At 45.8% G+C, this 27,988-nt stretch overlaps 1 protein-coding gene across 3 annotated transcripts in view; it reads left to right on the top strand.

The window, feature by feature from the left end:
* The window catches only part of RC3H1 (ring finger and CCCH-type domains 1), a 65,512-nt gene that overhangs the window by 14,961 nt on the left and 22,563 nt on the right, over positions 1-27,988 (top strand). For all 3 annotated transcript variants that reach the window (XM_058660684.1, XM_058660685.1, XM_058660686.1), the window contains exons 2-7: positions 5,143-5,520; positions 15,979-16,099; positions 17,391-17,630; positions 17,993-18,168; positions 21,443-21,643; positions 24,059-24,191. In XM_058660684.1, coding sequence (XP_058516667.1) covers positions 5,290-5,520; positions 15,979-16,099; positions 17,391-17,630; positions 17,993-18,168; positions 21,443-21,643; positions 24,059-24,191 — 1,102 coding nt within the window. In that variant the 5' untranslated portion in view covers positions 5,143-5,289. The remainder of the gene's footprint in view (positions 1-5,142; positions 5,521-15,978; positions 16,100-17,390; positions 17,631-17,992; positions 18,169-21,442; positions 21,644-24,058; positions 24,192-27,988) is intronic.

Here is a 27,988-nt window from a genome sequence, read left to right as displayed (position 1 = left end):
GCTGTTACGCTTTGGCCGGGGTAGTTGTCCAGTTTGTTCTGTCCTCCTTCCTCTGGCATGGTACCAGATGTCCTGTGCAGGACCCGGTGGGCTGCCGTTTCCTCCATGTGCATCAGGGCTTGCCATGCACTGCTCCGTCTTTTCCCCTGAGGAGGACCTGTTCTTGCATGTGGGCCCAAGGACCCAGGCCAGGCAACCCAGCCCACACCGGACGCACACACCCTGCCCCTGGGGTCCACGGACCAAGCACCCACCACATAGCTGGGCTTAGGGACCGCTGGTATTTTAAATGATGGCTTACTGTGCCTTCCTTGGAGCTGACTTTGTGGTGTTGTACCTCTGGAGTGCTGGTATCTGTATAAGCACAGGTCAAGTCAGGCTTGTTGCTAATGAGTCTGGGAAGGCGGGGAGGATGCCCCAGTGCTTGGGTCCCTGCTACCCACATGGGAGACCCAGAGATAGAGTTCCAGGCTTCTGGCTTTTGGTTTGTTTGTATTGGGCTATGTGAAAAGAAAATCAGGGCCCGGCGGCGTGGCCTAGCTGCTAAAGTCCTCGCCTTGAACACACCGGGATCCCAGATGGGTGCCGGTTCTAATCCCAACAGCTCCACTTCCCATCCAGCTCCATGCCTGTGGCCTGGGAAAGCAGTCGAGGACGGCCCAATGCATTGGGACCCTGCACCCGTGTGGGAGACCCGGAAGAGGTTCCTGGTTCCCGGCTTCGGATCGGCATGCACTGGCTGTTGCGGCTCACTTGGGGAGTGAATCATCGGATGGAAGATCTTCCTCTCTGTCTCTCCTCCTCTCTGTATATCTGACTTTGTAATAAAATAAATAAATCTTAAAAAAAAGAAAACCAACATTGAAAGATCTCTCTCCCCACCTCTCCCCCCATAAAATCTGCCTTTCAAATAAATCAGTTCTACCCCTTAAAAAAACACAGGTTATAATTAAATTAGGGGACGGCATTGTGCATAACAGGTTAAGCCACTTATTATCATGCTAGTGTCCCCTGTGAGCACCAGTTTAAGTCTTGGCTGCTCCACTTCCAGTTCAGCTCCCGGTCAGTGTGTTGGGAAAGCAGCAGAAGATAGCCCTGGCTATCTCCCACCCACTGGGACACCCAGATGAAACTCCTGGCTCCTGATTTCAACTTAGTTTGACTGCCATTGCAGTCATGTGGGGAGTGAACCAGCGGATTTGTCGCTCCGTTTCTGTCTCTCCCTTTTTTAGCCTTTTAGGTAAATAAATGCTAAAAAATGTGATGGTGATGATGAAATTGGAGAAATTACACATGTTATCCTGTAGGGCTTTGTAAACCAGGGTAAAAAAATATTAATTTTATTCTAAATATAACAAAACCATTTCAGGAGTATTATTATTACTTCGCAAAGCAGATTTGCACAGTGGAGAGACAGTAACATCTGCATCCACTGGTTCCATTCTCCAAGTGGTCACAGCGGCCAGAGCTGGGCTGACCTGAAGCCAGGCGCCAGGAACCTCTTCTGGATCTCCCAGGGTCCCGAGGCTTTGGACCATCCTCTGTTGCTTTCCCAGGCCACAACAGTTGGATGGGAAGTGGAACAGCCGGGACACAAGCTGATGTGCACATGGTATCCTGATGCTTGGTGGGAGGTGGGAGGAGTGTTAGCCAATTGAACCCTCCAGCCCCGTGCCAGATGTTAAGCTGAAAAATTTTGAGAAAAGGTAACTGGAGACAAAACTTTGATGATTCTGCATTTCCACAATTGTTTAGAAGAATGGGCAGTGTGCTAAGGTAGAAGGGAATGGTGGTGTATTTCAAGGAGGGTATAAACATTGCAATTATATTACATTTTGTTGTGAAGACAAGTAAGGTTAGAATAGTGACTTGACCATTAGATTGGGAAGAAGTTTGCCACAGAACAGGATGATGGACATTGTCAGCAGATACGAAAGAATGTAGGCTTGTGACACTATATGCCAGCTTTACTTGTTTACTTCCCAAATGGCTACCACAACCGGGACTGCAGCGGCCGGAGCCACGAAGCCATGAACGCCAGGTGCTGGAGCTGCCTGCCCCCTTCCCGGATGTGGTAGGAGTGGGGCCGGGCAGGGCTCGAGCCGCTGCTCTGATACGGGGTGCTGGCATCGCCGACTCAACTTTTCTCTCCCCTTTTCTTTATATTTAGCCTTCAGTGTAGGAGAATTTTATGCTTGAGGCTGGGTGTTGATCCAGGATATCTATCTGGATAAATATCTTAATACTATCCCTTTTTAGTTCCTACTGTTCCAAACGTTCATTTTTCTTACCTGTAAATTGGGATGACAATGCTACTTTTATAGGTTTCTAGTTTTTTGGCATATAGCACTATATGTGGCATCTAGCTGTATAAGGTTTTCATAGTGTTTTCAAAGCATATAGTTCTCTAACAAGCCTATCCAATTCTCCTTCTGAATATTATGTATTCGCAATAACCTACAGATGGAGTAGACGTGGGACTGAAGTCCACGCCCGCCACGTGGCCTGCTGAGGCTCAGTCAGGGCAAATCCCCGTTCCACACCAGTCTTTGTTTCCAAATTTGGTCCTGTCACAGTTGTAGCATTTGATTTTACAGTTGAAAAACATGATTCGATACTGTGTTGTTTAATATATCTGGTAGACAGTTTCACTTTGAGGTAGTAATAATATTAACTGACTTGTTGGTACTTGTTTTGTAAATGTTTATTAGAAGTATTGATGATACATTATTTCAGAAATCAAAATGTGGGCAGTCTTAATTTGCTTCTATTTTTGTTACTGCAATAAGTGTTTAAAATTTAGACCTTGAACATGATGTTAATTCAGGAAAGGTACTGATGTGTTAAAATCTGTTTCTGTTTCACAGTCCATGCACTGTATGGTAGAATACTGGTTTGGCCGACTTCACTACTTCCCTGGATGTGGGCGCTCAGGCCGCCCTTCTGCCACGACCCCACATGTCCGTGTGTGGCCCAAGCAGTGCTGTGAACTGCTGCCCAGTGAGTGCGTGGCAGTTAGCTTGCTTACTGGCTCCGGTGTTCTAGCGGTGATGGACTTAAGGTTGAATTGAACTGAATGCCTAAAGAGTAAGATGCATAGATACGTATTTTGCTTCTCTGATTGTATTTTAAATAAGAATTTGTTCATTTGAGTGACAGTGCACACCAGCCATGGAGCTGGGCTGGTGCTGAAGTACAGGCCTGGGGAGGCAACGCTGTCCTCCTTGTGGCTGGGTTTACCCTCGGTGTCACCAGCTGCCTCGGGGCTGAGACCTGGAGGGAAGCCAGCACTCCGACGTAGGCTTCCTGACTTGGTCTGTAGGTTATTTGGGGGAGTGAACCAGCAGGTCTCTTCCGAGATTTTTTTTTTTTTCTTTTTAATTTCTCTCTTGGAGGGAGAGAGAGAGTGCAGGTTGCATCGTCCTTCTGCTTGTTCAGTCTCTAGATGCCGCCAAGAGCTGGAATGAGGCCAGGCTGGGGTCAGCATGTGGAGCTCCATTTACGTCTCCCACGGGGTGATAGGCTCATGTGACTGGGCTGTCCTAGGCTCACGTGACTGGGCTGTCCTAAGCTCATGTGACTGGGCTGTCCTAGGCTCACGTGACTGGGCTGTCCTGCACGGCCTCTGGAATGTGCGTTACTAAGAAGCCGCACTGGAGGCCGAGAAGCAATTGCATCCCAGGCACTCCAGCAGAGGCCTCCATGGCTACTGGACCGCAGTGCCCAACCAGTCCAAGAGTCTCTGTCAACTTTTGATTTATGTATTTAAAGATTGATTTTGTTGTTGTTTGAAAGAGTTACAGAGAGGAAGAGACAGGGGCGGGAAGGGAATAAGAGGAGAGGTTTCCTTTTGTTCCCTGGTTTACCTCCTCACCAGCCAATCGGAGCCAGGTCAAAGCTGGGAATGTAGAACTCCTCCTGGTGTCGCATGTGTGTCCAAGGAGCTGGGGGAGCACAGCAGGCAGAGCAAACACCAGACCTGTGTGGGATGTTGTGTAGGCAAGTGGCTGCTTAACCCACTGCCTATGGTGCCAGCCTGCTTCCGTGTTGGTGAGGAGCCTACTGAGCGTCCTGGAACTTAAGCATCGGTGACCTAAAGAAAGCTTGTAATAGACATTTGTTTTGTCTTTTGCCAAAAACAGGGTAGACAGTGACATTTAATTATGGGTTCTGGTCATTGTGGTAGTTTCGGAAATGGGGAGATTTGAAGTAAATATTTTAACTGTATTGATACACATAAAAAAAGCATAGTCCATAAAAAGAGGCAGAAAGAGTTGGCTGTCAGGTGAAAGGCACGGAAGGGGAAGGCGTTGGTGCCCTGGTGACCGCTGCTGGAAGGCTGCGCCCACTCTGAGGTGCCAGGCCCTGGTGACCGCTGCTGGAAGGCTGCGCCCACTCTGAGGTGCCAGGCCCTGGTGACCGCCACTGGAGAGGCTGCGCCCACACTGCGGTGCCCGGCCCTGGTGACCGCCGCTGGAGAGGCTGCGCCCACGCTGCAGTGCCAGGCCCTGGTGACCGCCGCTGGAGAGGCTGCGCCCACGCTGCAGTGCCAGGCCCTGGTGACCGCCGCTGGAGAGGCTGCGCCCACGCTGCAGTGCCAGGCCCTGGTGACCGCCGCTGGAGAGGCTGCGCCCACGCTGCAGTGCCAGGCCCTGGTGACCGCCGCTGGAGAGGCTGCGCCCACTCTGCAGTGCCAGGCCCTGGTGACCGCCGCTGGAGAGGCTGCGCCCACTCTGCAGTGCCAGGCCCTGGTGACCGCCGCTGGAGAGGCTGCGCCCACACTGCAGTGCCAAGCCCTGGTGACCGCTGCTGGAGAGGCTGCGCCCACGCTGCAGTGCCAGGCGTCTGCGGATGCCTACTTTGGGAGGCTGCACTGATGGCCTGGGTGGCGGGGCTCGCGGAGTTGACCCACTGTACAGGAGGCTCGGTCGAGCTCACAGATCGCAGTGTTGTCCTGCTCTGCCTCTGGCTGGGGGACCTTTAGGTGGCGAGCCACAAGGGGTTCTCTGTCTTACTCTTTCTCTGCCTGCCCTCTCTGCAATGAGAATGTTGAAATAAAAGACTTAGGATTCCTTTTCAACAGTTGATGGTTTAATAAAAAATGGTGGTACTCATTTTTTTCCCGTTTTCTTTGTTTTCCAGGTTATATTTCACACTATGTGCTGACTGTATCTACAGAAGATATTTTAAAAAAAAAAAGATAAACTTTTTTCAGAGATTTTGATTCCAGTGGAATCTGCTTTAGATTTGTGTGTGTGTGTGTGTTAGTCAGTTGTAACTCCAGAAGCAATGCCTGTACAAGCCCCACAATGGACGGATTTCCTCTCCTGCCCAATTTGCACTCAGACTTTCGACGAAACAATTCGAAAGCCCATCAGTTTGGGCTGTGGCCACACTGTGTGCAAGATGTGCCTGAATAAACTCCACCGCAAGGCTTGTCCATTTGACCAGACCACTATCAACACAGACATTGAGCTGCTCCCTGTGAACTCGGCGCTGCTGCAGCTTGTGGGTGCTCAGGTAAGAGGCTGGCTCAGACCTCTGGCTTTCGCTGCGTCTCTTCCCCAGAGAAAGCTGTTGCATTAAAATGGGATCATGTCGTCTTCTGTTGAATTAGATAATTCTGTTCTCTGCACGAAAGTTGTTATGGTACTCCTGTGTTTCTCATGTGAATGCAGTATTAGAACATCCATTTAATTTCATAATTAGATGTTTAGCAGTCCTATTTGTTCTGATTATGCAAGAAATTTAAATACAGAGATCTTGTAATGTTGAGGACCATGTTTATGAAACCAATGCACTTTTCTTAATAGGAAAGGTAAAGCTACTTCAGGAAGTTTTACTTTGTAGCCACAGCTTGGGATATTTGATATTTAGAATATTAAATATTCTAGGTCTTTCCTCCCTTGGAGCCCCTTCCTGTCACATAACAGGAGACCTCTCTCTTTCTCACTGTTAAATAAACCTCACTTTGCACACTAAAATTGTTAGCATAAAAATCCTTTTTTTAAAAAAAATATTTGGGGGGGTAGAAAAATATTGATATCATTGATGCTTTGTTAAAAGTTTTCAGGAAAAATATTATCAAATACTCCTAAGTATCTAAGTGTGGGAGTTCATGTGATATTGTGGAAGATAATATTTGAAAAGTTTTTATTTTCAGTTTGGAGATGCATTTCCAGAGATTTTATAAAGCCAAGAAAGGTAGATTTTTAAAAATCATTAGATACAATTAATTTAAATCATCTCTTACTATTAACTTGTATAGTGTCAATCTAAATTTCCATGAATTTACCATAAATTATTTTCTGAGTACATATAAAGGAACTTTTATTCATGAATATGAAGAATTGAGACGGTCATATATACCCTTAGTATATATGTAAAATTTTGCAGCGTTTTAGAAGTTGGAGTGGCAATACCTTAAAAATTTGCAAGTGTAACCGTCATAATCAAGCATGCTTGCCCTGGGTTGGTAATTTTTTAAAACAATTGAAGACAAAATCGCAGAAAGATATTTGTACACTTAAATTCATAACAGCATTAGTCACAGTAACCCGAGAATGGAAGCGACTCAGATGTCTCCTAACAGATGAATGAATAAACGTGACATGGCAAGCAGGGGAGTGTTGTTCTCCCATAAAGGGGAATGGAATTGTCTTACGTCCTGCAGCATGGGTGAACCTTAAAAATATGCTAAGTGAAATAGGCCAAAACCAGAGGGACCCATATTGTAAGTTTCCACTTACCCAGGGTAGGCAAATTCTCAGAGATTGAAAGGAGGACAGAGATCAGCAGGGAAGAGGACAGTGGTGGCTAATGGCTGGGAAGGCAGTGCCCGGTGGCCCGAGTGTGTGTTCCTACGTGGGAGACCTGGGTGGTAGCTGATGGCTGGGAAGGCAGTGCCCGGTGGCCCGAGTGTGTGTTCCTACGTGGGAGACCTGGGTGGTGGCTGATGGCTGGGAAGGCAGTGCCCGGTGGCCCGAGTGTGTGTTCCTACGTGGGAGACCTGGGTGGTGGCTGATGGCTGGGAAGGCAGTGCCCGGTGGCCTGAGTGTGTGTTCCTACACGGGAGACCTGGGTGGTGGCTGATGGCTGGGAAGGCAGTGCCCTTTGGCCCGAGTGTGTGTTCCTACACGGGAGACCTGCGTGGTGGCTGATGGCTGGGAAGGCAGTGCCCTTTGGCCCGAGTGTGTGTTCCTACACGGGAGACCTGGGTGGTGGCTGATGGCTGGGAAGGCAGTGCCCGGTGGCCCGAGTGTGTGTTCCTACGTGGGAGACCTGGGTGGTGGCTGATGGCTGGGAAGGCAGTGCCCGGTGGCCCGAGTGTGTGTTCCTATGCGGGAGACCTGGGTGGTGGCTCCTGCTTTTGGCCATGTGAGCAGTAGATCAGTGGATGGAAAACCCCTCTAACCCTAACTCAGATTCTTTCAAATAAATAAATATGTCTTTTTTTTTTTTTTTTTAAAGATTTATTCATTTTATTACTGCCAGATATACAAAGAGGAGGAGAGACAGAGAGGAAGATCTTCCGTCCGATGATTCACTCCCCAAGTGAGCTGCAACGGGCCGGTGCGCGCCGATCCGAAGCCAGGAACCTGGAACCTCTTCCGGGTCTCCCGCGCGGGTGCAGGGTCCCAAAGCATTGGGCCGTCCTCAACTGCTTTCCCAGGCCACAAGCAGGGAGCTGGATGGGAAGTGGAGCTGCCGGGATTAGAACCGGCGCCCATATGGGATCCCGGGGCTTTCAAGGCGAGGACTTTAGCCGCTAGGCCACGCCGCCGGGCCCATAAATATGTCTTTAAAAAAAAAAGAAAGAATACAAAGGAAGAAATTCGGGGGTCCGTGGGGAGAGGGAAATGCAAAGTTACTACTCAGAATGGAGCGAGAGAGTGGTGAAGGGTATGTGATGTTTTGAACTTTAATGTATTATGTGTGATGTAATGGTGAATTGTATGTTATGTGTATTGTACCAAAATAACGATCATGCCATCAAGTGAGATTCCTGAATGCAAGATTGTCTTAATATCAGAAAATTAGGTACTGAAGTTTACCGCATTACTAGAATTTTTTTAAATGCCATATTGCATAATCTTATCAGTAGACATAGAGAAGGTTTTTGGCAACGTTCAGTACCAGTTTGTTGTAAAAACTCTCAAGAAATAAGGAAAAGCTGGAAGTTACTTCATTATGATAAAGCATTGGTATGAAAGCATGCAGATAACATGTTACTTAATTGTGAGACAAGGTGTTTTTCCCCTCTAACGTCAGGAGCAAGGTGATGATTTCACTGTTCGTTTCTGTTCAACATTGTACAGAACATTCTAGGCAGAGTACTTAAGAAAATGAAATTAAAGACATCTGGATAAGAAGGAAAGGGAAAAGTGATTCTGTTTACTTACAGATGACTTGATATTATATATGGAAAATTATAAGGACTTTATTAAGTATAAAAGCTTTTATAACCAATGCATTCATTAGCCAGGGTTACAAATTACAACAGCATGTAACTAATAGTTGTATTTTCTTTATTTGCTAGGTAGATAGTACCCAAGAGTTCAGGGAAATCTCCCATTTGCAGCTCACTCCCCAGGTATTCACACAGTTGGAGCGAGGACCCGAGTTGAGTCGAGCTCACTCACATGGGCTGCTGGGACCTTGGCACATGCCCCATTGTCCCTCACCTCTGGCTTCATGTTAGCTGGAGGCTGGGATCAGAACCCAAGCTGAGGCTCCCAGCCGTCAGGCATTCCAAGCAGCATTCTAACTGCTGGGCCAAACTCCTGCCTTTGTAAGTTGTATCTCTGTGTCCTGGCAGTGAAAAAGCTTGGGACCAAGAATCAGTTCTACCTTTGGTATAAATTGAAAAATGAAATGTTGTGAATTTATTTGCGAAGTAAAACTATTTGAGGACTACAAATCAGTATTGATAGAAACTATTTAGATAGAAAATATTTAGATAGAAATATTTAGATAGAAAGTATTTACTCAGATTAACTTGATGGATCAAAACCTAATGTAAGAACTAGAACACAGATCTCTTAAAAGAAGAAAATAAAGATGTAAGTCTTCATGGTCTCAGGTTAAGCAGTGTTGTGCCTTCTTTTTTTTTTAATATGCTTGAAGCACAAAGAATAAAATGGAAAAAATTTTTTATTTCATCAAAATATGAAGGCTATTTCCAAAGATACCCTCAGGGAACTAAAGGAACAACCTACAGAATGAATTAAAAATTATAAAGCCATCAAAATAAAAAGAAACAATAGAAAATTATAAGTCCATACATTGGAGAAGGGATTTGTTTCTAGAATAAAAGAATTGTTACAACTCAGTAGTAAAAAGATGAGTAATCGACTTAGAAATAGGCAAAGATGTAAGTAGCTCAACATGGAAGATACACAGATAGCAGATGATCAAGTGAGTAGTTGCTCAATAGCTTTTCTTTAAGGAATTGCAAATTAAAGCAAGAGTAAAATACCACTATGTGTCAGAACAGCTAAAATCCAAAACAACACAGAATGCTGATGTAACCGCCTTTCTTTGCTGGTTGGAAGGAGAAATAGGAAGTTTCTTACTAAACTTCATGTATAGTCTTAATCCAACTTTGAAAACTTAGCTATATATAAAATGTCTCATGTGACTAATACTTCTCCCTCATAATGACCAGAAAATACATGCAATGTAGATGCTTTTTCTTTTTCTTCAATTTCGGATGAAGTTTACATCATTGAAAAGGATGCATAGCCATGCTGACTACTAGTTAGGGTGGAAAGGGGAAGATGGATGAGACCACTGTTTCCATTGGAGAGAAGGCGAGAAGCCACACCTAGCATCTTAATTGCATCAGTATCTGGGAATGGGGGATGGCCACCTGATGTCACTCCAGGGTCCCCAGGGTAGCGCATGCTCCGAGGTTTCTGCTCGAGTTGTTTGGATAGTTTGAGAATGCTGCTGATGTTGTTCTAAGGTGGTGGAATGCTTCCAAGGTCCGTTGGCTGACATAGTCCACCTTGGAGTCTCCATTTACCTAGATACTTGCTATAAATGCCTGGCTGGGAGAATTGTCCGATCTGTTCTGCCATCCGTGGTACTAGATGTGCTCTGCAGGCTTCAATGAACTGGTTGCAGTGTCCTCCGTGTGCATCTGAACGTGCCGTGTGCTGCACCATCTCCAGCAGCGGAGAAGATCTAGCTCTGACTCACGCACTCCACAGTCAGAACACAGATTCTGCAATTCTCGCCATAATTGGGGCTCTGAGTCCAGCAGTTCAGTTGGAGGGTCCCCGAAGAAACCTCACTCGTGTGTGCCAGCCAGTGCGGGGTCCAGCTCAGTCTGTCACCCACATCAGCCTACACACGCATTGGTGGATGCTGCAGCCCAGTCCAGCCCTACCCACCATGCACTTGACCCTGACACACACCAGCGAGAACTGCAGCCCAGTCGGAGCCATCCCAGAAACCCTGCCAGGCACACCCCCAGCCCTGGTTCCTGTGCGTGCCGGTGTGCACTGCAGACTAGTCTGGTCTGTCCCACTTCCTGTTTGGCTTTTGTATACACCAGTGAGAGTTGCAGCCTAATGATGCTTTTTAATGTTGGATAAACAGTAGGCATCCTTACAGTGCAACTGTGCTATATAAAATGAAGTTCTAAGAAATCACTGTCAAAGTACAAAAGGACGTGGGTATGCCTCAGATGTACATTGCAAAGGGAAAAGGCTCATACAGCAGGTTTAGCCACTGTTTGGAACATTAACACCTTTGATAGAATTGCCTGAAATTCAGTTTTGCCTCCACTTTGGATCCAGTTTTCTGCTAACGTGCCCGGGGATCAGAAGTGCTGGCTCAAATGTTGGAGTGCTTCTACCCTGTGTGAGATCTGGGCTGAGTTCCTGGTTCCTGTCTTCAGCTTTGCCCAGCTCTGGCTGCTGTAGGCACTCAGTGAGTAAGCGAGTGTTTATACAAGATCAGTTTCTCACCCGTGTCGCCATCTCTGTCTTTTAGAATCTGAAATATGTTACTCTATTCTCTTCTTGCCTGTAGAGTTTCCTGTGAGAGATCTCCTGTGAGCTTAATTGGCATTCCTTTATATGTCAACTGTTTTTTTTCACGTGCACATTTAAGGATCTTTTCCTTCTGTTCGATTGAAGAGAGCTTGATGATCATGTTTCTTGGTGAAGATTGCTTTTGATCAAGCCTGTTGGGAGTTCTGTGCCCGTCCTGGATCTTGTTTCCCAATTAGGGAAATTTTCCTTTATATCTGATTAAATACGTTTGCAAACTCAGCTTCTCTTTCTGTAGCTTCTGGGACTCCCATAACTCTCATATTTGGCCTCTTAATAGTGTCTTTCAATTCTTGAATACTTTTTTGGCCTGATCCAGCTCTGCTTCCAGCTTTTTGTTTGCTTCCCCCTGGTGACAGGAAGTATCTTCAGATTCTGAGATTCTTTCTTCTTGCTTCATTCTATTTTGGAGAGTCTCCATTGTACTTTTAATTTGCTCTACTGTGTTCTTAATTTCTGATATATCAGCGTTGATTTGCTTTATTGCTTCCTTAAATTCTTTGAACTCTTGTATGTGCTTCTCATTTTTGATCAGAATCTTTAAAATGAATCTTATGGATTCTGTGTGCCCCATTTTCTCGATGTCTTCCTCAGTTAACTCTTGAGGTTGGCATAGGGTTTTGCTCCTTTGCAGGGGAGTTTTCGGTAATATTTATTGTGCCTTTGTCTCTTTTTTTGCTCTTTATCATTGTACTTCTGGTTAGCAGAGTCTTCTCCTTGGGGCAGGTTTCTAAGCTGTGTCACCCACAGGTCTACAATGTGATTTTACTTGTTGCAGTTGGTACACAACTTTTTTCTTGCAGCCACTTGTGCCACAACCTCCAGCGAGTTCCAGGTCTGGGTTCTTATGTTAGATTTCCACAGTAGTCTCCATAGCCCCAGCTCCTGGCTCACCACTCTCCACCTCCTGTGATACCGTGCTGAGGCTGCACTGTTGTCTCTGCAACCTTTCTCTCACTTCCGGTTGGAGCAGGTCCCAGGATTAGAGAGATACCAGGTGTCCTATATAGTTAGGTTGTTGGTGGCGCTGATCTTGTCGGAACCTGTTGGACATTAGGTCTGGGTGCCACACGGACCTATTTTGACTTGTACGATGCCACAGTCAGTATGATTTTCCTGCAGGACCAGTGCAATCCACTGAACTCGGTGAGTTCTCACGAGCTCAGCACATGCATAGTTCACTGTTGTCCCTATAGTCCTAAAGCGTTTGCCACAGTGTACAAAATGGTGCCTGAAGTGCCTCTGCTAGAGTTCTTGATCTGCTGGTCATGTCTGAGGGCTCCTCAGACCTGTCGTGGGTGGAACCCATAGAATGCCACATTGCTGCAGTTCACTGAGTCAGAAATGAGCTCACTCCCAGCTCAGCGTATGCTCAGTCCTTTGCCTTGCCTTTGCCTCCTTACACAAAATGGCGTCTAATTCGGCTCTAGGGGGCTGACTGGGCTGTGAAATCCACTCTGTTCTCACACTGCCCGTCCGTGATCTGCTGCCTCTGCTCCTGGGCAAATCCAACGGACCAGAAGGATGGACTGTTCTTTATTGGGTTTACCTCCCAGGCTCCCAGTTAAAGTCCCTTCCCACCTGGTTGCTGGTGGAGTTCAGGTGGCCGTTAGCTGAATGCCGCTGGAGTATCAGTCACTGCAACACCACACCGTTCTGTCCTCTGCTTTCCTGTGTCTGTCAGTCTCCAGGTACACCTCTGCTGTTGTTCTGTCCTCTCCTGTTTCCTGGATTGTGTCCTCTCTGCTTCACCCTGATTAAATGTTTCTTCGTCCATCTAAACGTGTCCTTACCCTATTCCACCATCTTGATTCTCTCGCCAGTAACTATTTCAAAGGATGGTCAGAATCCTTAGCTGTAAAGGAATACTTACAGTTCAGCGGAGAGAGACAGAGAAATAAACTTTAGGGATTCGGTAGGATAGCAGCTATAATTAATAATACAGTCTACTTTGAAATTACTACAGGAGTGTATTTTAAGTATTTTCATTGATAATTGCATAAGGTGAGTGACCTGTTAACTGGCCTCATGGTTAATCATTCAAAAACATCAGAAGCATTGGAACATTCCATTACATCCCAGAAATGTGTATAATGAATTTGTCAGTTGAAAACAAAATTTTAGGAATCGGTGAATGAAAGCGCATTGTGGCTTAGTGGCATAAGCCACCATTAATGATGCCTGCCTTCTATAAATCTTCTACCAACTAGCTGCCTGCTAATGTACCAACGAGCAGCAAATGATGGTTTAAATCCTTGGTCCTTGCCCTCCGTGGGAGAAAGCCTGGCTCGGCCCAAGCTGTTGTCGGCATTTAGGGAGTAATCAGATAGATGGGAGACCTTGACTCTTTTAAAAAAAAAAAAAAAAAAAAAAAAGATTTATTATTATTGGAAAGGCGGATATACAGAGAGGAAGATCTTCCATCCGATGTTTCACTCCCCAAGTGAGCCGCAATGGGCCGGTGCTCGCCAATCTGATGCCGGGAACCAGGAACCTCTTCCGGGTCTCCCACGTGGGTGCAGTGTCCCAAAGCTTTGGGCCGTCCTCGACTGCTTTCCCAGGCCACAAGCAGGGAGCTGGATGGGAAGTGGAGCTGTTGGGATTAGAACCGGCGCCCATATGGGATCCCGGGGCTTTCAAGGCGAGGACTTTAGCCACTAGGCCACGCCGCCGGGCCCCGAGACCTTGACTCTTGATTTCTCGTTCTGTCTCTCTCCTCCCTCTGTGTGTATGTGTGCCACTCTGTCTTTCAAATAAGTAAAAGTGAACTTTTAAGAATCTTAACTTCATGATACCACTTTTCGCCTCCTAGGTAGGGGCTAGAGCCAAACTCTGAAAGTTCAGTTGCAGTGCTCAGGTACACATCAGAGCGTTCTGTGTCGCATGCCAGTTCTGCCTGCAGACTGCAGCAGGCTGCTGTCAGACCCTTGGAGGTGGCCATGGTGGCTCTGCTTGGGTTCCTGTCACCTCTCGGAGAGACCTGGATTGAGTTTCCAGACTGGGCTTTGCGCTAGCCCCTGACAGTCGTGGGCGTTTGGGAAGTCAGCTGGCAGGAAGGGGAGCTCGGGCTGTCGGGCTAGTGTCCCTTTTCTCCCTGTTCGCATTCTTTCCTGTGTGTCTTTCAAATTAAATAAAAATACTTTTGAAGATGTGTTTATTTTTTTTTATTTGCTGAGTCACTCCTGAAATGGCCACAATGACCAGAGCTGAGCTGATCTGCAGCTGGGAGCCAGGAGCTTCTTCCAGATTGCCCGTGTGGAAAGCACAGCTGCTTTCCCAGACCGTAATCAGAGAGCTGGATCAGAAAAGGAGCATCTGGGACATGAACAGGTGCCCATGTAAAACACAGGCAGAAAGGACAGAATTAGCCTGCTCTGCTACTGCATTGAAACTCTAAGTCTAAAGGATAGCGTGTGAAGGAATTTGAACCATTATTCACTCCTGCTAGGTGTGTAAAGTGAGCTCTACTCTTAGAAAATATTCTAATATTTTTTAAGAAGTTTAAACCACTACCACTCCTTGGTATGTTTGTAAAGGCAAGAGAAAATAATTACCACAAAAATACTTGTTCCCAAATGTTCATAATAGTATTATTCAAAAAAATTTTAAAAACCAATATGATTGGGCCCAGTGCGATAGCGTAGTGGTTAAGGTCCTCGCCTTGAACATGCTGGGATCCCATATGGACGCCGGTTCTAATCCCGGCAGCTCCACGTCCCATCCAACTCCCTGCTTGTGGCCTGGGAAAGCAGTCGAGGACAGCCCAAAGCCTTGAGACCCTGCACCCGCATGTGGGAAACCTGGAAGAAGTTCCTGGCTCCTGGCTTCGGATCTGCACAGCACCGGCCGTTGCGGCTACTTGGGGATTGAATCATCAGATGGAAGATCTTCCCCTCTCTCCTCCTCTGTATGTATCTGCCTTTCCAATAAAAAAAAAATAAATCTTTAAAAAAAAAAAACCAATATGTTTTCCCAAAAATCAAAATAGCCCCTGAATGTTGGTCAAATGATGATTATACTAAAAATGTGATATATCCTTTCAGTGGAATGTTACTCAGCCATAAAAAAGAGGTGCTGGTCCATTCTTCAACTTGGTGTTCCTTGAAGGCATGATAAATGAATGAAGTCAGAAAAGACCAGATAGTGTATAGCTTTGCTTTTGTTTATATGAATTGTCCAGAATGGAGAAATCCGTAGACTATTGATTCGTGTTTCCTAAGGCTAGTAAAAGGATGGGAGGAGGGCCCGGCGGCATGGCCTAGCGGCTAAAGTCCTCGCCTTGAAAGCCCTGGGATCCCATATGGGCGCCGGTTCTAATCCCGGCAGCTCCTTCCCATCCAGCTCCCTGCTTGTGGCCTGGGAAAGCAGTCGAGGACGGCCCAATACATTGGGACACTGCACCCACGTGGGAGATCCGGAAGAGGTTCCTGGTTCCCGGCATCGGATTGGCGAGCACCGGCCCATTGCGGCTCACTTGGGGAGTGTAACATCGGATGGAAGATCTTCCTCTCTGTCCTCCTCTCTGTGTATATCTGGCTGTAATCAAAAATGAATAAATCTAAAAAAAAAAAAGGATGGGAGGAAACGGATGACTGTGAAGATGGCTGGCTTTTTTTTTTTTTAATTCGGGGGAGTATTACTAATGTTCTAATTTCATTGTGGTGCAGGTTATACAACTGTGAACATATATTTTTTTTAAAAACTCATGTACGTTAAGTTAATCAATTAATTGCATTTCCATAAAGCAGAAGCAAAATAATACAATAGATTTATGTGTATATCAAAAAACTCTTTGAAAAGATTCAGTAAATTTAGTGATTGTTTTGATGTTGCTGGTATTATAGCTAATCAGTACCTAAAATATACTTAATATTTTTATAATGAATGAATACTCAGGCCTTTTTATTTTGGTTGTCAGGTCCCTGAACAACAGCCCGTTACTTTGTGTAGTGGGGTTGAAGATACAAAGCATTATGAAGAAGCCAAGAAATGTGTGGAAGAGTTAGCATTGTACCTGAAACCACTCAGCAGTGCTAGAGGTAAATTTTATACAATTATCCATTCTAAGCAAGTGTGTGTTAATGTTGCATCTGTTAGCATTAAAATTGTGAGGACTGACACTGTGGCATAGTGGGTAAAGCCACCAGCTGCAGCACCAGCCTTCCCGTATGAGTACTGGTTCAAGTCATGGCTGCTCCACTTTCAGTCCAGTCCCTGCTCATGTGCCTGGAAGAGAAGCAGCAGGTGTTCCAGGCACTAGGGCAGGGTCCTTTATCTGTGAGAGACCTGGGTGAAGTTCCTGGTTCCTGACTTGAGCTTGACCCAGCCCTGGTGTTGCAGCCATTAGGAGTGAACCAGCAGAAAGCGGGGTGTCTGTCTCTTGTGTGCTCTCTCCCTCTCTCTCTAAGTGCCTGCTAAATAAGTAAGTGTGAAGAAGAAGAATCAGAAAAATTCAGATAATTGTCAGGATAAAAAAAATATTAAGCCATTAAGGTAAACTCTCAGTAAATATTAATCAAATTTATGTATTTATAGTAAATCAAGCCTTCTTTATGCTAAATAATATTAGAGGGGCCAGCATTTTGGCATAGCAGATTAAATAACCTCCTGCAGTGCTAGCATTGCCCAGGCATTGGTTCAAATCCCAGCTATTCCATTTCCTATCTAGCGCCCTGCTGATAGGCTTGGGAAAATAGCAAAAGATATCCCGAGTGCTTGGGCCCCTGCCCCATGTTAAGGACACCCGTGAAACCCCTGGCTTTGGCTGGCCTGGCCCCACCTGTTGTGACCGTCTAGAGAGTGAGCATTGCATGGGAGCTCTCTTGCTGTCTTGCTCTTGACTCTGCCTTTCAACTACATAAGTCCTTAAGAAAAAATCCCATAAGTACAACAGTGAGCTAAGAGCTTAAATGATCCTAAGTGTGGCTGAATGTTGCAGGAGTTCCAATACGTTAGTGATTATAAGAGGGCCTCTTTTAAAGTGTGTTATTATTATTATTGATTACTATTATTTGAAAGGCAGAGCTAGAGAGAGGAGGACGGACAGAGAGGTCTTTCATCCTCCAGTTCACTCCCACATTTGGGCTGCTGTGGCTGTGCTACCAAGAGCTTCCTCCTCCTCCCATGGGGTGCAGCCCCAGCTCGGCCCATCCTGCACTGCTGTCCCCGGTGACGAGCAGGGAGCTGCACGGGACGCCAGCGCCTCAGACACAGGCTTAGCTCACTATAGCACTGTTATACCACGAGTGATAGATTGGATAGATGGGAGAACTCGTGCTTCTAAGCTGCGGTGGATATTGTCTCGTTGTTAACGCTTGTTCTCTTTCACAGGAGTAGGTTTGAACAGCACTACTCAGAGTGTCCTGAGCCGCCCGATGCAGAGGAAGCTGGTGACACTGGTGCACTGCCAGCTCGTGGAAGAGGAGGGCCGGATCCGGGCCATGAGGGCAGCGCGCTCTCTGGGGGAGCGCACGGTCACGGAGCTCATCCTGCAGCACCAGAACCCTCAGCAGCTCTCTTCCAATCTCTGGGCAGCAGTGAGGGCCAGAGGTTGCCAGTTCCTCGGGCCAGGTAGAGGAACTGCAAATAGCACATACATGATCATTTTTTGCAACAGTCTGTTATTAAGTAATGGATTGCTTGACTAGTCATGGCTAGGTAACTCCTTATGAGTTAGTCTTTCAGAGAACTTAACATTTTTCACTTGATACCCAAAGTTTATTCATTTTGATGGAGGTTCTCCTAAATGTGCCGATCAAGTGTTTGCTTTCATAAGATGTGCCTGAAAAAATGGTTTGAAAGTAGGCATGTATACTTTATTGTATTGCCCACTAACTGAGTGCTACCCATAGAAATTACTGATTATTTCCCTTGTAATAAATGGATTTATCTTCTCTACACACATGTAAACTGGCTTCTCCCAATTTTACCAGCAATGCAGGAAGAAGCTCTAAAACTGGTTCTGCTGGCCTTGGAAGATGGTTCTGCCTTGTCAAGGAAAGTGTTGGTTCTCTTTGTGGTGCAGAGGTTGGAGCCCCGGTTTCCTCAAGCATCGAAAACTAGCATCGGACATGTCGTTCAGCTCCTTTACAGGGCCTCCTGCTTCAAGGTATGAGCCTGCATTGAAGCCCTCAAATTATATTGAAACCTTAGTAAAGTTCCCGATATCTTTTTAGAAAATTCCAGCCATGTTTTTCTTTGTCCTTTTAAGAATGTAGAAAGGGCTGTTGAGCGTCAGTCCACGCATATTCTTTATCAGGCTCTGTGCACCAAACCGGTCGCTGCCAAACACTGAACAAGTCGCGCCCTTGAACAGGGACTTGAAAGCAGATAGAAAGTGCGGTGGAGACCCCCAGAAAGAGACTTCAACAGAGAGAAGCCTCCAACCTCCAAGCAGTACTTCAGACACCTGAAGACTTCTGCTTTCTGCCAGGGACCTCTAGACCGGCCCCCTGGAGAATGCCTGGCGCTGTTGCCCCCTCTCCACCCGCTTTCAGCCAGAGCGCTTTTCGGCGCCTGTTCCTGACGGCAGCTAGGGTCATTCTCCTGCGGAACGTGAGGAGCCAGATGGGATATTAGGCAGTTAGGATCTCTAGTCCCTGGTGAAGCTATATTTGTATGATAATAAAAAAAAATTGCTTCTCTCCATTTCCTGCCCTTCCAAGAGCTTGCTCTCCCTAGCTATGTTCCTCAGGCCTAACTTACAAACTAAAGAAGAGAGATTTGTAGGAAGACAGTTGATTGGGTATCATTTGTATGAGAACAATTGAATGGATATCATTTGAATGGAAACAATTACATGAGAACTATGTAAGCTCCTTTACAGGGCCTCCTTGCTTATCCTTTGGGACCCTCAGTCTATAAAAGCCTGAGGCCACTAATAAACTTAGGCTATTGATCACCAAGAAAAAAAAAAAAGAATGTAGATGGCATACTGTTACAATTAAACACTGTTTGGTAGAAAGAACAAATGACTCAAAAACACCAGAATATACATAAGGTGTGGCTCTCAGTCATGTCAAAACATTGATATTAATTTTTAAAAATCAGAAATTTGGGCCCAGTTCTGTAGCCAAGTGGCTAAAGTCCTTTGCTTGCACATGCTGCAATCCCGTATGAGCGCCAGTTTGTATCCCAGTTGCTCCACTTCCCATCCAGCTCTGTGCTTGTGGCCTGGGAAAGCACTGGAGGACGGCCCAAGGCCTTGGGACCCTCACCTACGTGGGAGATCGGTAAGAATCTTCTGGCTGCAGGCTTCAAATTGGCTCAGCTCTGGCCATTGTGGCCACTTGAGGATTGGACTGGAGGACAGAAGATCTTTCTCTTTGTTTGTCCTTCTCTCTGTAACTCTGACTTTACAATAAAAAAATAAATCTTTTTGAAAAATGAGAAATGAACAACATGTCCAACTTTGTTCATTTAGGTCACTGTTAGCAGGCATGTGGCAGGATGGCTGTTTGGGAGTTTGTGGTACCAGTGTTACCACATACATGAGCACTTGCACATACATGAGTCCCCTTTGAATAATAACAAAATATAGTTCTTGATTTTTATGTATTTAGTCTATGAACAAGCTACATAACAATAGTATAAATTAAATTTTCCTTGCAATAAGGATAACACATTTTAAAATGCATGTCATTGTGGTACAAAAGTATGAACTATACTATGGGGCTGAATAATGATAGGATATTATATTCTATAGTTTGCTGGGAGGAAAAAATGAAAATTTTCTGGTAGGAGAATATGACTCCTTGGAAAAAAGCTTTACATGGCAAAATTTGTTGTGAAGTATGTAAGAAATGGATATGGATGGTTTTAGGCTACAGTTACTTTTTTTGATTTAATAAGCCTAAGCCTAAATCCAGCTTGACTTAGAAAGTGAGTCATTGGAACGCTAGCAATAGTATTCACCACAGCAAGTGAAGAGAATAGATTTAATCAGTAATAGGGTGGTTATTAAGGTACTGACTGGCACAGATTTACTGATAGCTCTTTTTATCTTCATTCTGGTTTTTCTAGCCCAGCATCTCAGACTCTGTGGTCCATTCCACAGTGCTCTTTCATGTTTAAATCACATAGAAATTAGTCATCTTTAGAATCACATCAGCATCTAAAACTCTAGTTTATCAGATAGGTATTTTTAATTTATTTTGAAAGAGTCGCAGAGAGAGAGAATCTTCCATCCATTGGTGCATCGCCCACATGGCTGCGACGGCCAGTGTTGAGCCCAGTGCTGAGTGCCAGGAGCCAGGAGATTGAGCTGGGTCTCCCACAGTGGGGCAGGGTTCCAAAGACTTGGACCATCTTCCACTAATTTTCCTAGGCGCTTGGCAGGAAACTAATTCTGGATCAGAAGTGGAGTTGCTGGAACTCAAAGTGGCACCAGTATGGGGCACTGCTGTGACAGGTTGCACCCTTATACCCTGCGCTTTAAGCACAACCCCTACAGTTTTCTTTCGTAAAGAATGTATACATATGCACACTTGCAGCGGCATGTATGTCAAGATCTATCCAGTCCTTATTAAATGTTTATTTTTCCTCTGCTTGAAAGAGAAGAGAAATGTTCCGTCTGGTAATTCACTCCCCAAATGCCCATAGTCATGTATGGCTCTGCCAGGCTGAAGTCAGGAATCTCAGACTCCATCTGTCCCTCCCTCGTTGGTGGCAGGGCACCCCAAGCATTTGAGTCATTGTCTCTTTTCTCCTGGTATGCATTAGCAAGCAGCTGGCGTAGATGTGTAGGAGCCTCTGTGACAGCTTAACCGGCTGCCCCACAGCACTGGCCCTATCCAGTCTTTCAGTTTCATCCCAGCACATATTCATTCTTTCTGTTAGATCTATCCAGGAGATGAAAAGGTTTCATTTATTTGAAAGGCAGAGTTACTGAGTGAGAAGGAGAGGTAGAGATCTTCCATCTGCTGAATGACTCCCTGAATTGCAGCACGGCTTAGACAGGGCCAGGCCAGATCCAGGAGCCAGAAGTTTCTTCCTGGTCTCCTGAGTGGATGCAGGACCCCACGCGTTTGTGCTGCCATCTGCGGCTTTGCAAGGCAGGGAAGTGGACTGGGAGTGGAGCAGCCAGGGTCACATCAGTACTTGTACAAGATAGTGGCACTAGTGGCTGTGTGCCACAGCATGTCCCTCCCTACCCCTCCCCCCCTTCTAAGTTGGTTTGATTTGGAAGAGTTACACACAGAGAGAGACAGGGAGCTTAATCAGTAGTGGAGGTGTCAGGGCTCAAAACAGCACACACAAGAACTTGACCCACTGAACCGCAACAAGTGGCAGGAATCTGTTACAGTAAAATTATGTTATCTCGAGTGTTAATTTAAGTATGAACTCTTTTTTAGCACATTATAAGATTATTTGTGTCTTCCTAGGTCACAAAACGTGATGAAGATTCTTCCTTGATGCAACTGAAAGAAGAATTTAGAACTTACGAAGCTCTTCGTCGAGAACACGACTCCCAGATAGTACAGATTGCTATGGAAGCAGGTTTACGAATTGCACCAGACCAGTGGTCCTCTTTGCTGTATGGAGACCAGTCCCACAAATCTCACATGCAGTCCATTATTGACAAGGTAGAACTTTTTGTTCTTTCTTCTTTTATTTTTTTAAGTGTTGTGGAGGCTTTTTGTTTGTTTTTTGATTTATTGGGAAGGCAGAATGACAGAGAGAAAGATACATTGCATCTGCTGGTTCACTCCCCTAAACGCCTGTGGTGGGCAGAGCTGGGCCAAGCTGAATGCTGCAGCTAGAAATTTCATCAAGTTTACCATGTCGATGGCAGGAAGCCAAGGACTTGGGCCATTAGTAGGAAGTGAGTCTAGCTGGAACCCGAGTCGGGCACTGGAAGGAGATGCAGGCCTCCCAGCAACAGCTTCACTGCCTGGGCTACAGCGCCTACCCCTGTTCCTTACTCCTTAATCTAATATTGGAGTTTTGGTATTTTGTCTTTTGAAAATTCATTTGCTTAAGAAATGTGTGTCAAGGGCCCAGCGCATTGGCTCAGCAGCTAAATCCTCGCCTTACTCGCTTTGTGATCCCATAAGGATGCCAGTTTGTGTCCCAGCTGTTCCACTTGCCTTCCAGCTCCCTGCTTGTGACCTGGAAAAGCAGTCGAGGGCAGCCCAAAGCCTTGGGACCCTGCACCCGTGTGGGAGCCCCGGGGGAAGAAGCTCTGGCTCCTGGCTTCAGGTCAACTCAGCTCTGACCATTGCAGCAACTTGGAGAGTGAACCAGTGGATGGAAGATCTTTCTCTCTGTCTCTCCTTCACTCTGTAGATCTGCCTTTCCAATAAAAATAAATACATCTTTGAAAAGTAGATGTGTGTCAACGTGAATGTTAGTCTGCTTTTTGTAAATTGTATCTGTTATCAAGTATCATGTCATCACCAGCCACATCACAATACCATTATGCTCAGTAAGGTTTCATTGGTGTTAGAATACTTTGTCCAGCTTTCTCTCATGTTCTTTAAGAGTTCCCTGTTTTTCGTCATTGTCTGTCTTCCTTATTATATATTGTTGTGAGTAATGATCATTAGTCAGTTAAAAGTATTTATTTTAAAAAATTTGGGCCTGGTGCGATAACATAGCGATTAAAGTCCTAACCTTGAGCGTGCCGGGATCCCATATGGGTGCCGATTCATGTCCTGGTGGCCCCACTTCCCATCCAACTCCCTTGCTGTGGCCTGGAAAAGCAGTCGAGGACGGCCCAAAGCTGCGGTACTCTGCACCCGCGTGGGAGACCTGGAAGAAGCTCCTGGCTCCTGGCTTCGGATCGACACAGCTCCAGCCATTCTGGCCGCTTGGGAAGGAACCATCGGACGGAAGATCTTCCTCTCTGTCTCTCTTATTCTCCGTATATCTGCCTTTCCAATAAAAATAAATAAATCTTTAAGAAAAAGATTTACTTATTTTTAGTTGAAAGAAAGTGTTACAGAGAGAGGAGGGGCCAAGAGAGGAATTTTCCATCTACTTGTTCGCTCCCCAAGTGGCCATAGTTGCTTGACCGGTTGGGATGAAACGAGGAGCTGAAGGCCTCTTCCAGGTCAAGCATCCGTCCGGAGGAGTGCCAGCTCCGCAGGTGGAGGCCTAGCCTACTGAGGATTGTGCCCTAGAATTAGCCTTTTTCCAAATATAGGTCATTTTGTTTTATGGTAACAAATGAACTTTTAATTGGTCTTGGATGAAAACTCCTCGGGGAAGGCCAGGAATCTGTTGGGCCCTCACTCTGTAAGAGCCCCACGCTGCAGAGCCCTGGGGTGCGGTCTGGACAGGCTGGCTCCTTGGTGGTTTTGCTGACCGTCCACCGTGTTAGGGAAGCGAGGCCTATGAGTTACACTGTGACCGGCAGCTACCGCGGGGCCTCTCTGCTGGAGCTCCTCCGCCTTGTCCACGGAGGCTTTCTTGGTGCTCTCCTGGGAAGTCCCTGCCAACTCATTCCAGGGGTCCCAGTTGGCCTTAGGTTTCACGTAATGCCAGCTGTAAAGAATTACTTTCAGAGTGTGAATCATTAAGCACTAGGGAACTATGCAAGCTAATAGCTTCCGATAGTTCCTGGCTGGTGAAATCTTGAGCTGGAAAAGATTTTGGAACTTGTTTAATACGCATGGTAGCCGGGCCTCACACTGAGTCTGTGAAGGTTTGTGTCCAGGGAGTTCAGTGTGGTTTTCCTTTTGTATAGCAGTATCTGTAGACTGTATTTGCAGATTTCACTTCATCTAAACATGGTGCAATAGAATGTAGAGTAGAAAGAGTACTTTGAAATTGAGGAACTGAAAACATTCTCACATTTGAAAAATATGACGGCTGAGGGAACAGACCTTATACAGTAACCAATCTGTAGATACAGCTTTGGGTGGCAGATAATCCAGCTTCACCAAATGTACAGAGAAGAAAAACTTAATAAATTGAAAAAGCATGATGTTGTAAATAATTTTCATTCTTAGAAGATTGTTTTGCTTTTGGATAGCTAACATTTATCTACTTTTAAGTTGCAGACCCCAGCCTCTTTTGCACAGAGTGTTCAGGAACTGACAATTGCTCTGCAGCGGACTGGAGACCCAGCAAACCTGAACCGGCTGAGACCCCATTTGGAGCTGCTGGCCAACATTGACCCTAGTCCAGGTGAGCACGGGGAAGTTCGACTGTCTGGACGCCCCGAGGGCTGCTCAGGGACTTGTCGGCTGTCCGGTGTTGTGTTCCTCTAGAACTCCCAGACTGTTACTCAGACTGCTTCTACACTGTTTTAGGTTCTGTCCGTGATCTTGTGCAGTGGCACCGTTGTGCCAACCTTTGTCCTTAGTGGTGATACTTCATCTTATTACAAAATTGTGTTGGATCTTCCCATTCTCATCTTTTTGCCCAAACTATGTCCATCACTATTTTTATATTTTTAAAATTACTTTTATTTGAAAGAGGAATTGAATTACAGAGAAAAGGAGAGAAAAAGAAAGTGATCTTCCCCCTGCTGGGTCACTCCCCAGATGACCACAGGCCGTAGCTGAACTCCCAAGATGGGCAGGTGGCTGGAGCTGGGCCAGTCCAAAGCCAGGAGCCATCCTCCACTGCCTTCCCCTGTATCCGCAGGGAACTGCCTCCAGGAGGAGCAGCTGGAACACGCAGAAGCACCCGTCGTGGGATACCAGCTGAAGCTTCCTTAATACGCACTAGTTGTTTATCAGTTTCTAATTCCATTTCCTTTGTCTTTTGCATTTCATAATTTTTCTTACATTTATTCTCTGATGGCTGGCACCACAGCCAAGCAGGCTAAGCCTCAGCATGTGGTGCCAGAATCCCGTAGGGGTACCTGTTCAGAGCCGGGAACTTGTTCTAAGTCTCACATGGATACAGAGGCCCAAGGACCTATGCTGTCATCTGCTGCTTTCCCAGGCATTTTCAAGGAGCTGGTTAGGAAGTGGAGCAGCTGGGACTCAAACCAGCACACAGTACCGAGAGCTAAGTAAAGTCCTTGAGCTGTCGTCGGCTGCCTCAGGGTACACGTTATCAGGAAGGGAAGTTAGAAGTGGCACCACGTTCTCAACGCAGACACCTAAATGTGGAGTATAGGCACCCTGCTGATGTTAACTGCTGGGGCAAGCATGTGCTCCAGTCCGCAGCTTTTTGTCTTATTTTATTTTTATAAGATTTATTTATTTGAGAGGCGGGGTTACAGAGAGAGAGGGAAAGACAGAATTTGTCCATCTGCTGGTGCTCTTCCCAGAGGGCCATAGCAGAATAGTTCAGAAGTGAACTTGTGCTCCGGTGGAGTGTGAGATGTCAGATGTCAGCGTGCTGTGCCGCAACACTGACCCCACAGTCTTCTTAGTGAGTTTTTAAATTTTGTTTATGTGTTTGTTTATTTATTTGTTTTAGATTTTTTTTTTTTTTTTTGCTAGAAAGGCAGATTTACAGAGAGAAAGATCTTCCATCCGCTGGTTCTCTGCCTGAGTGGCTGCAGGAGCCAGGAGCTTCCCGTAGGTCTCCCATATGGGTGCAATATCTCAAGACTTTGGGCCATCCTCTACTGTTTTCCCAGGCCGTAAGTAAGGAGCTAGATGGGAAGTGGCCAGGACACGAACCAGCACCTGTGTGGGATCCTGGCACCTGAAGGGGAAGCATTCTGCAGTTGAGCCATTGCGCAAGGCCCAACCCTCTACTCTTGTGACAGTAAATATTTTATGGGCAAAAAAATGTATTATTTATATGACTCCCAGTTTCATCAGTCCTGAGTTCACCTTCCCTCATCATTTTTTATTTTAAAGATGTATTTATTCATTTGAAAGCTAGAGTTACCCAGAGATCTTCCATCTGCTGGTTTACTGTCTAAGTGACCGTGACAGTCAGGGCTCAGCCAGGCTGAAAGCAGGAAGTTTGTCCAGGTCTCCCATGAGAGTGGCAAAGGGCTCAAGTAGCTACCATCTTTCACTGCATTCACAAGCCGTTAGCAAGGGTCGAGTCAGAAAGAGAACAACTGGGACTTGAGCCAGCACCTACTGGGGATGCCACCTGCTCTGCAGCATGGAGCCAGCCAACCACAGCTCCACCCAGAGCTAAAGTCGAGCATCTTTGTATCACAACATGCCATGATTAAGTCTTACTATCTTTAGGTAGTACATAAATTAAGGTCATAGTTCATGATCTTGTACCACTGAAGTGTGTACCCAGCACAGGCCTTATTGTTTGATTGCTTTCTCAGTATCCAGCAACTCTGGATATCTAGAAGCATTTAAACCTTATTTGTCCAAAAATACGCATCACCCCCCTAATGTTACAGCAGTGGTTCCATTTATATATTTTTTAATTGTCTGAAAAGCAGAGATATCAAGAGCAAGAAGCAGAGAAAAGATCTTCCATCCTTTGGAATCCATCTGCTTCTTAATCCCTTCACTGCTGCCACCCTCATCTCACCGTCAGTTATGGGAGAGTCTCTCCTATTGTCTATTAAATTCTCCAGTGTCACTTAGAGTAAAGGCTGAAATCTTTCTTCTAATCTGTAATGCCTTGCTTGGGCTAGTCTTCATTACCATTCTCCAGCCTTATTTCATATTCTCTCTACTCAGTTAACTCCTTTTTTGGCTCTACCTCCATGGAACGTGACAGACAACATTTACAAGGTCTCTTATATGTCCACTAGCCACATTCAGATCCTTTTTCCTTAGATTTTTATTCAACTGTAACCTCAAAGAGGCTTTTTCTGACCCCTGTCTAAATTTTCAATATGGTAAGTCAAAATCTCTGGGGAGGCAATAAAATGGTTTAGGTAGGTGGGCAGTTTGGGTCCTGAGCTGGGAACCATACTTCCCCTGCTCTTTGTAAATCCCACCCACCTGTCGGTGACTTTCCCAGGACAAACTTGCCCTCATAGGAAATCTGGGGCAGTATCATGGAACAGCCCCCCTTCCCAAGCTCACGGGAAGACTGGCAACGCCCAAGGTCGGAGAGGACCTCTCTGTTTCCACAAACTCAAGAAAAAGATAGAAGTCTATCCATACTTGCCACACTTTGTTCTGTGTTTTCAACTTATCAGCTGCTAGGATGGCTCAGATTATTGGCTTCCTGGCTTTATGCTAGCCATCGTAGGCGTTGGAAGAGTGACCTGCGTGTGAAACGACTATCTCTGCTTCTCAAGTAAATAAAACTAAGTTGAAAATTTGGGGGAAGCCACTTTTTGAAGTGGCCATTTACTTGAGTTTTGTTTACGAAGGTAGGTGTGTGGCATATCCATTGAAACACTTGTGTCTCATTTCTGGTTCCTGGTTTGAATCCTGGCTGTGCTTCTGATTTAGCTTGCTGCCAATGCCTAAGTGCTTCGGTTCCAGCCACCTATGGTGAAGGCTTCTGGGGGGTGAACCAGTCGGTGGGAGTAGCTTTCTGCACCTGTCCATCTTTCTGTGTCACTGTGCCTTTTATATGGAGAAGGAAAAAAAGACACAAATAGGGGTCAGCGTTGTGGAGTGGTAGATTAAGCTGCTGCTTGTGATGGTGGCATCCCATAGTGTTAGGATGCAGATTCAAATCCTGCTGTGCCTGGAGAAAGTCATTGGAAGGTGGATCCATGCCTTGGTCCCTAATACCCATGTGTGAGACCCAGAGAGGGCTCTGGGTGCCTGGCTGCGGCCTGGATCAGCCCTGGCTTTCATAGCCAGTTCGGTAGTGAAACGGGAAACTAAAGATCTCTCACTACCTCTCTCTCTTGCTCTGCCTTGCAATTAATAAATCTTTACAAATGAACTTTGTTTACTTTATAATAAGCATGCATATTTGTTGACCACAGGCCATCCACAGTTAAATTTTGTTTGTTTCAAACAATTCATCTGCACAATGATCTGCATTTGTTAGGTGCTAGCACTTCAACAACTAGCATAAAATCTACTAGTTTAAAAATCTCCACTTTGGGGTCTATCTGGGAAATAACGATGGAT

Source organism: Ochotona princeps, chromosome 2, assembly GCF_030435755.1.
Source record: "Ochotona princeps isolate mOchPri1 chromosome 2, mOchPri1.hap1, whole genome shotgun sequence".
Classification (NCBI taxonomy): Eukaryota; Metazoa; Chordata; class Mammalia; order Lagomorpha; family Ochotonidae; genus Ochotona; species Ochotona princeps.
Note: the sequence above shows the minus strand (reverse complement) of the source record. Positions and strands in the feature narration are given on the sequence as shown.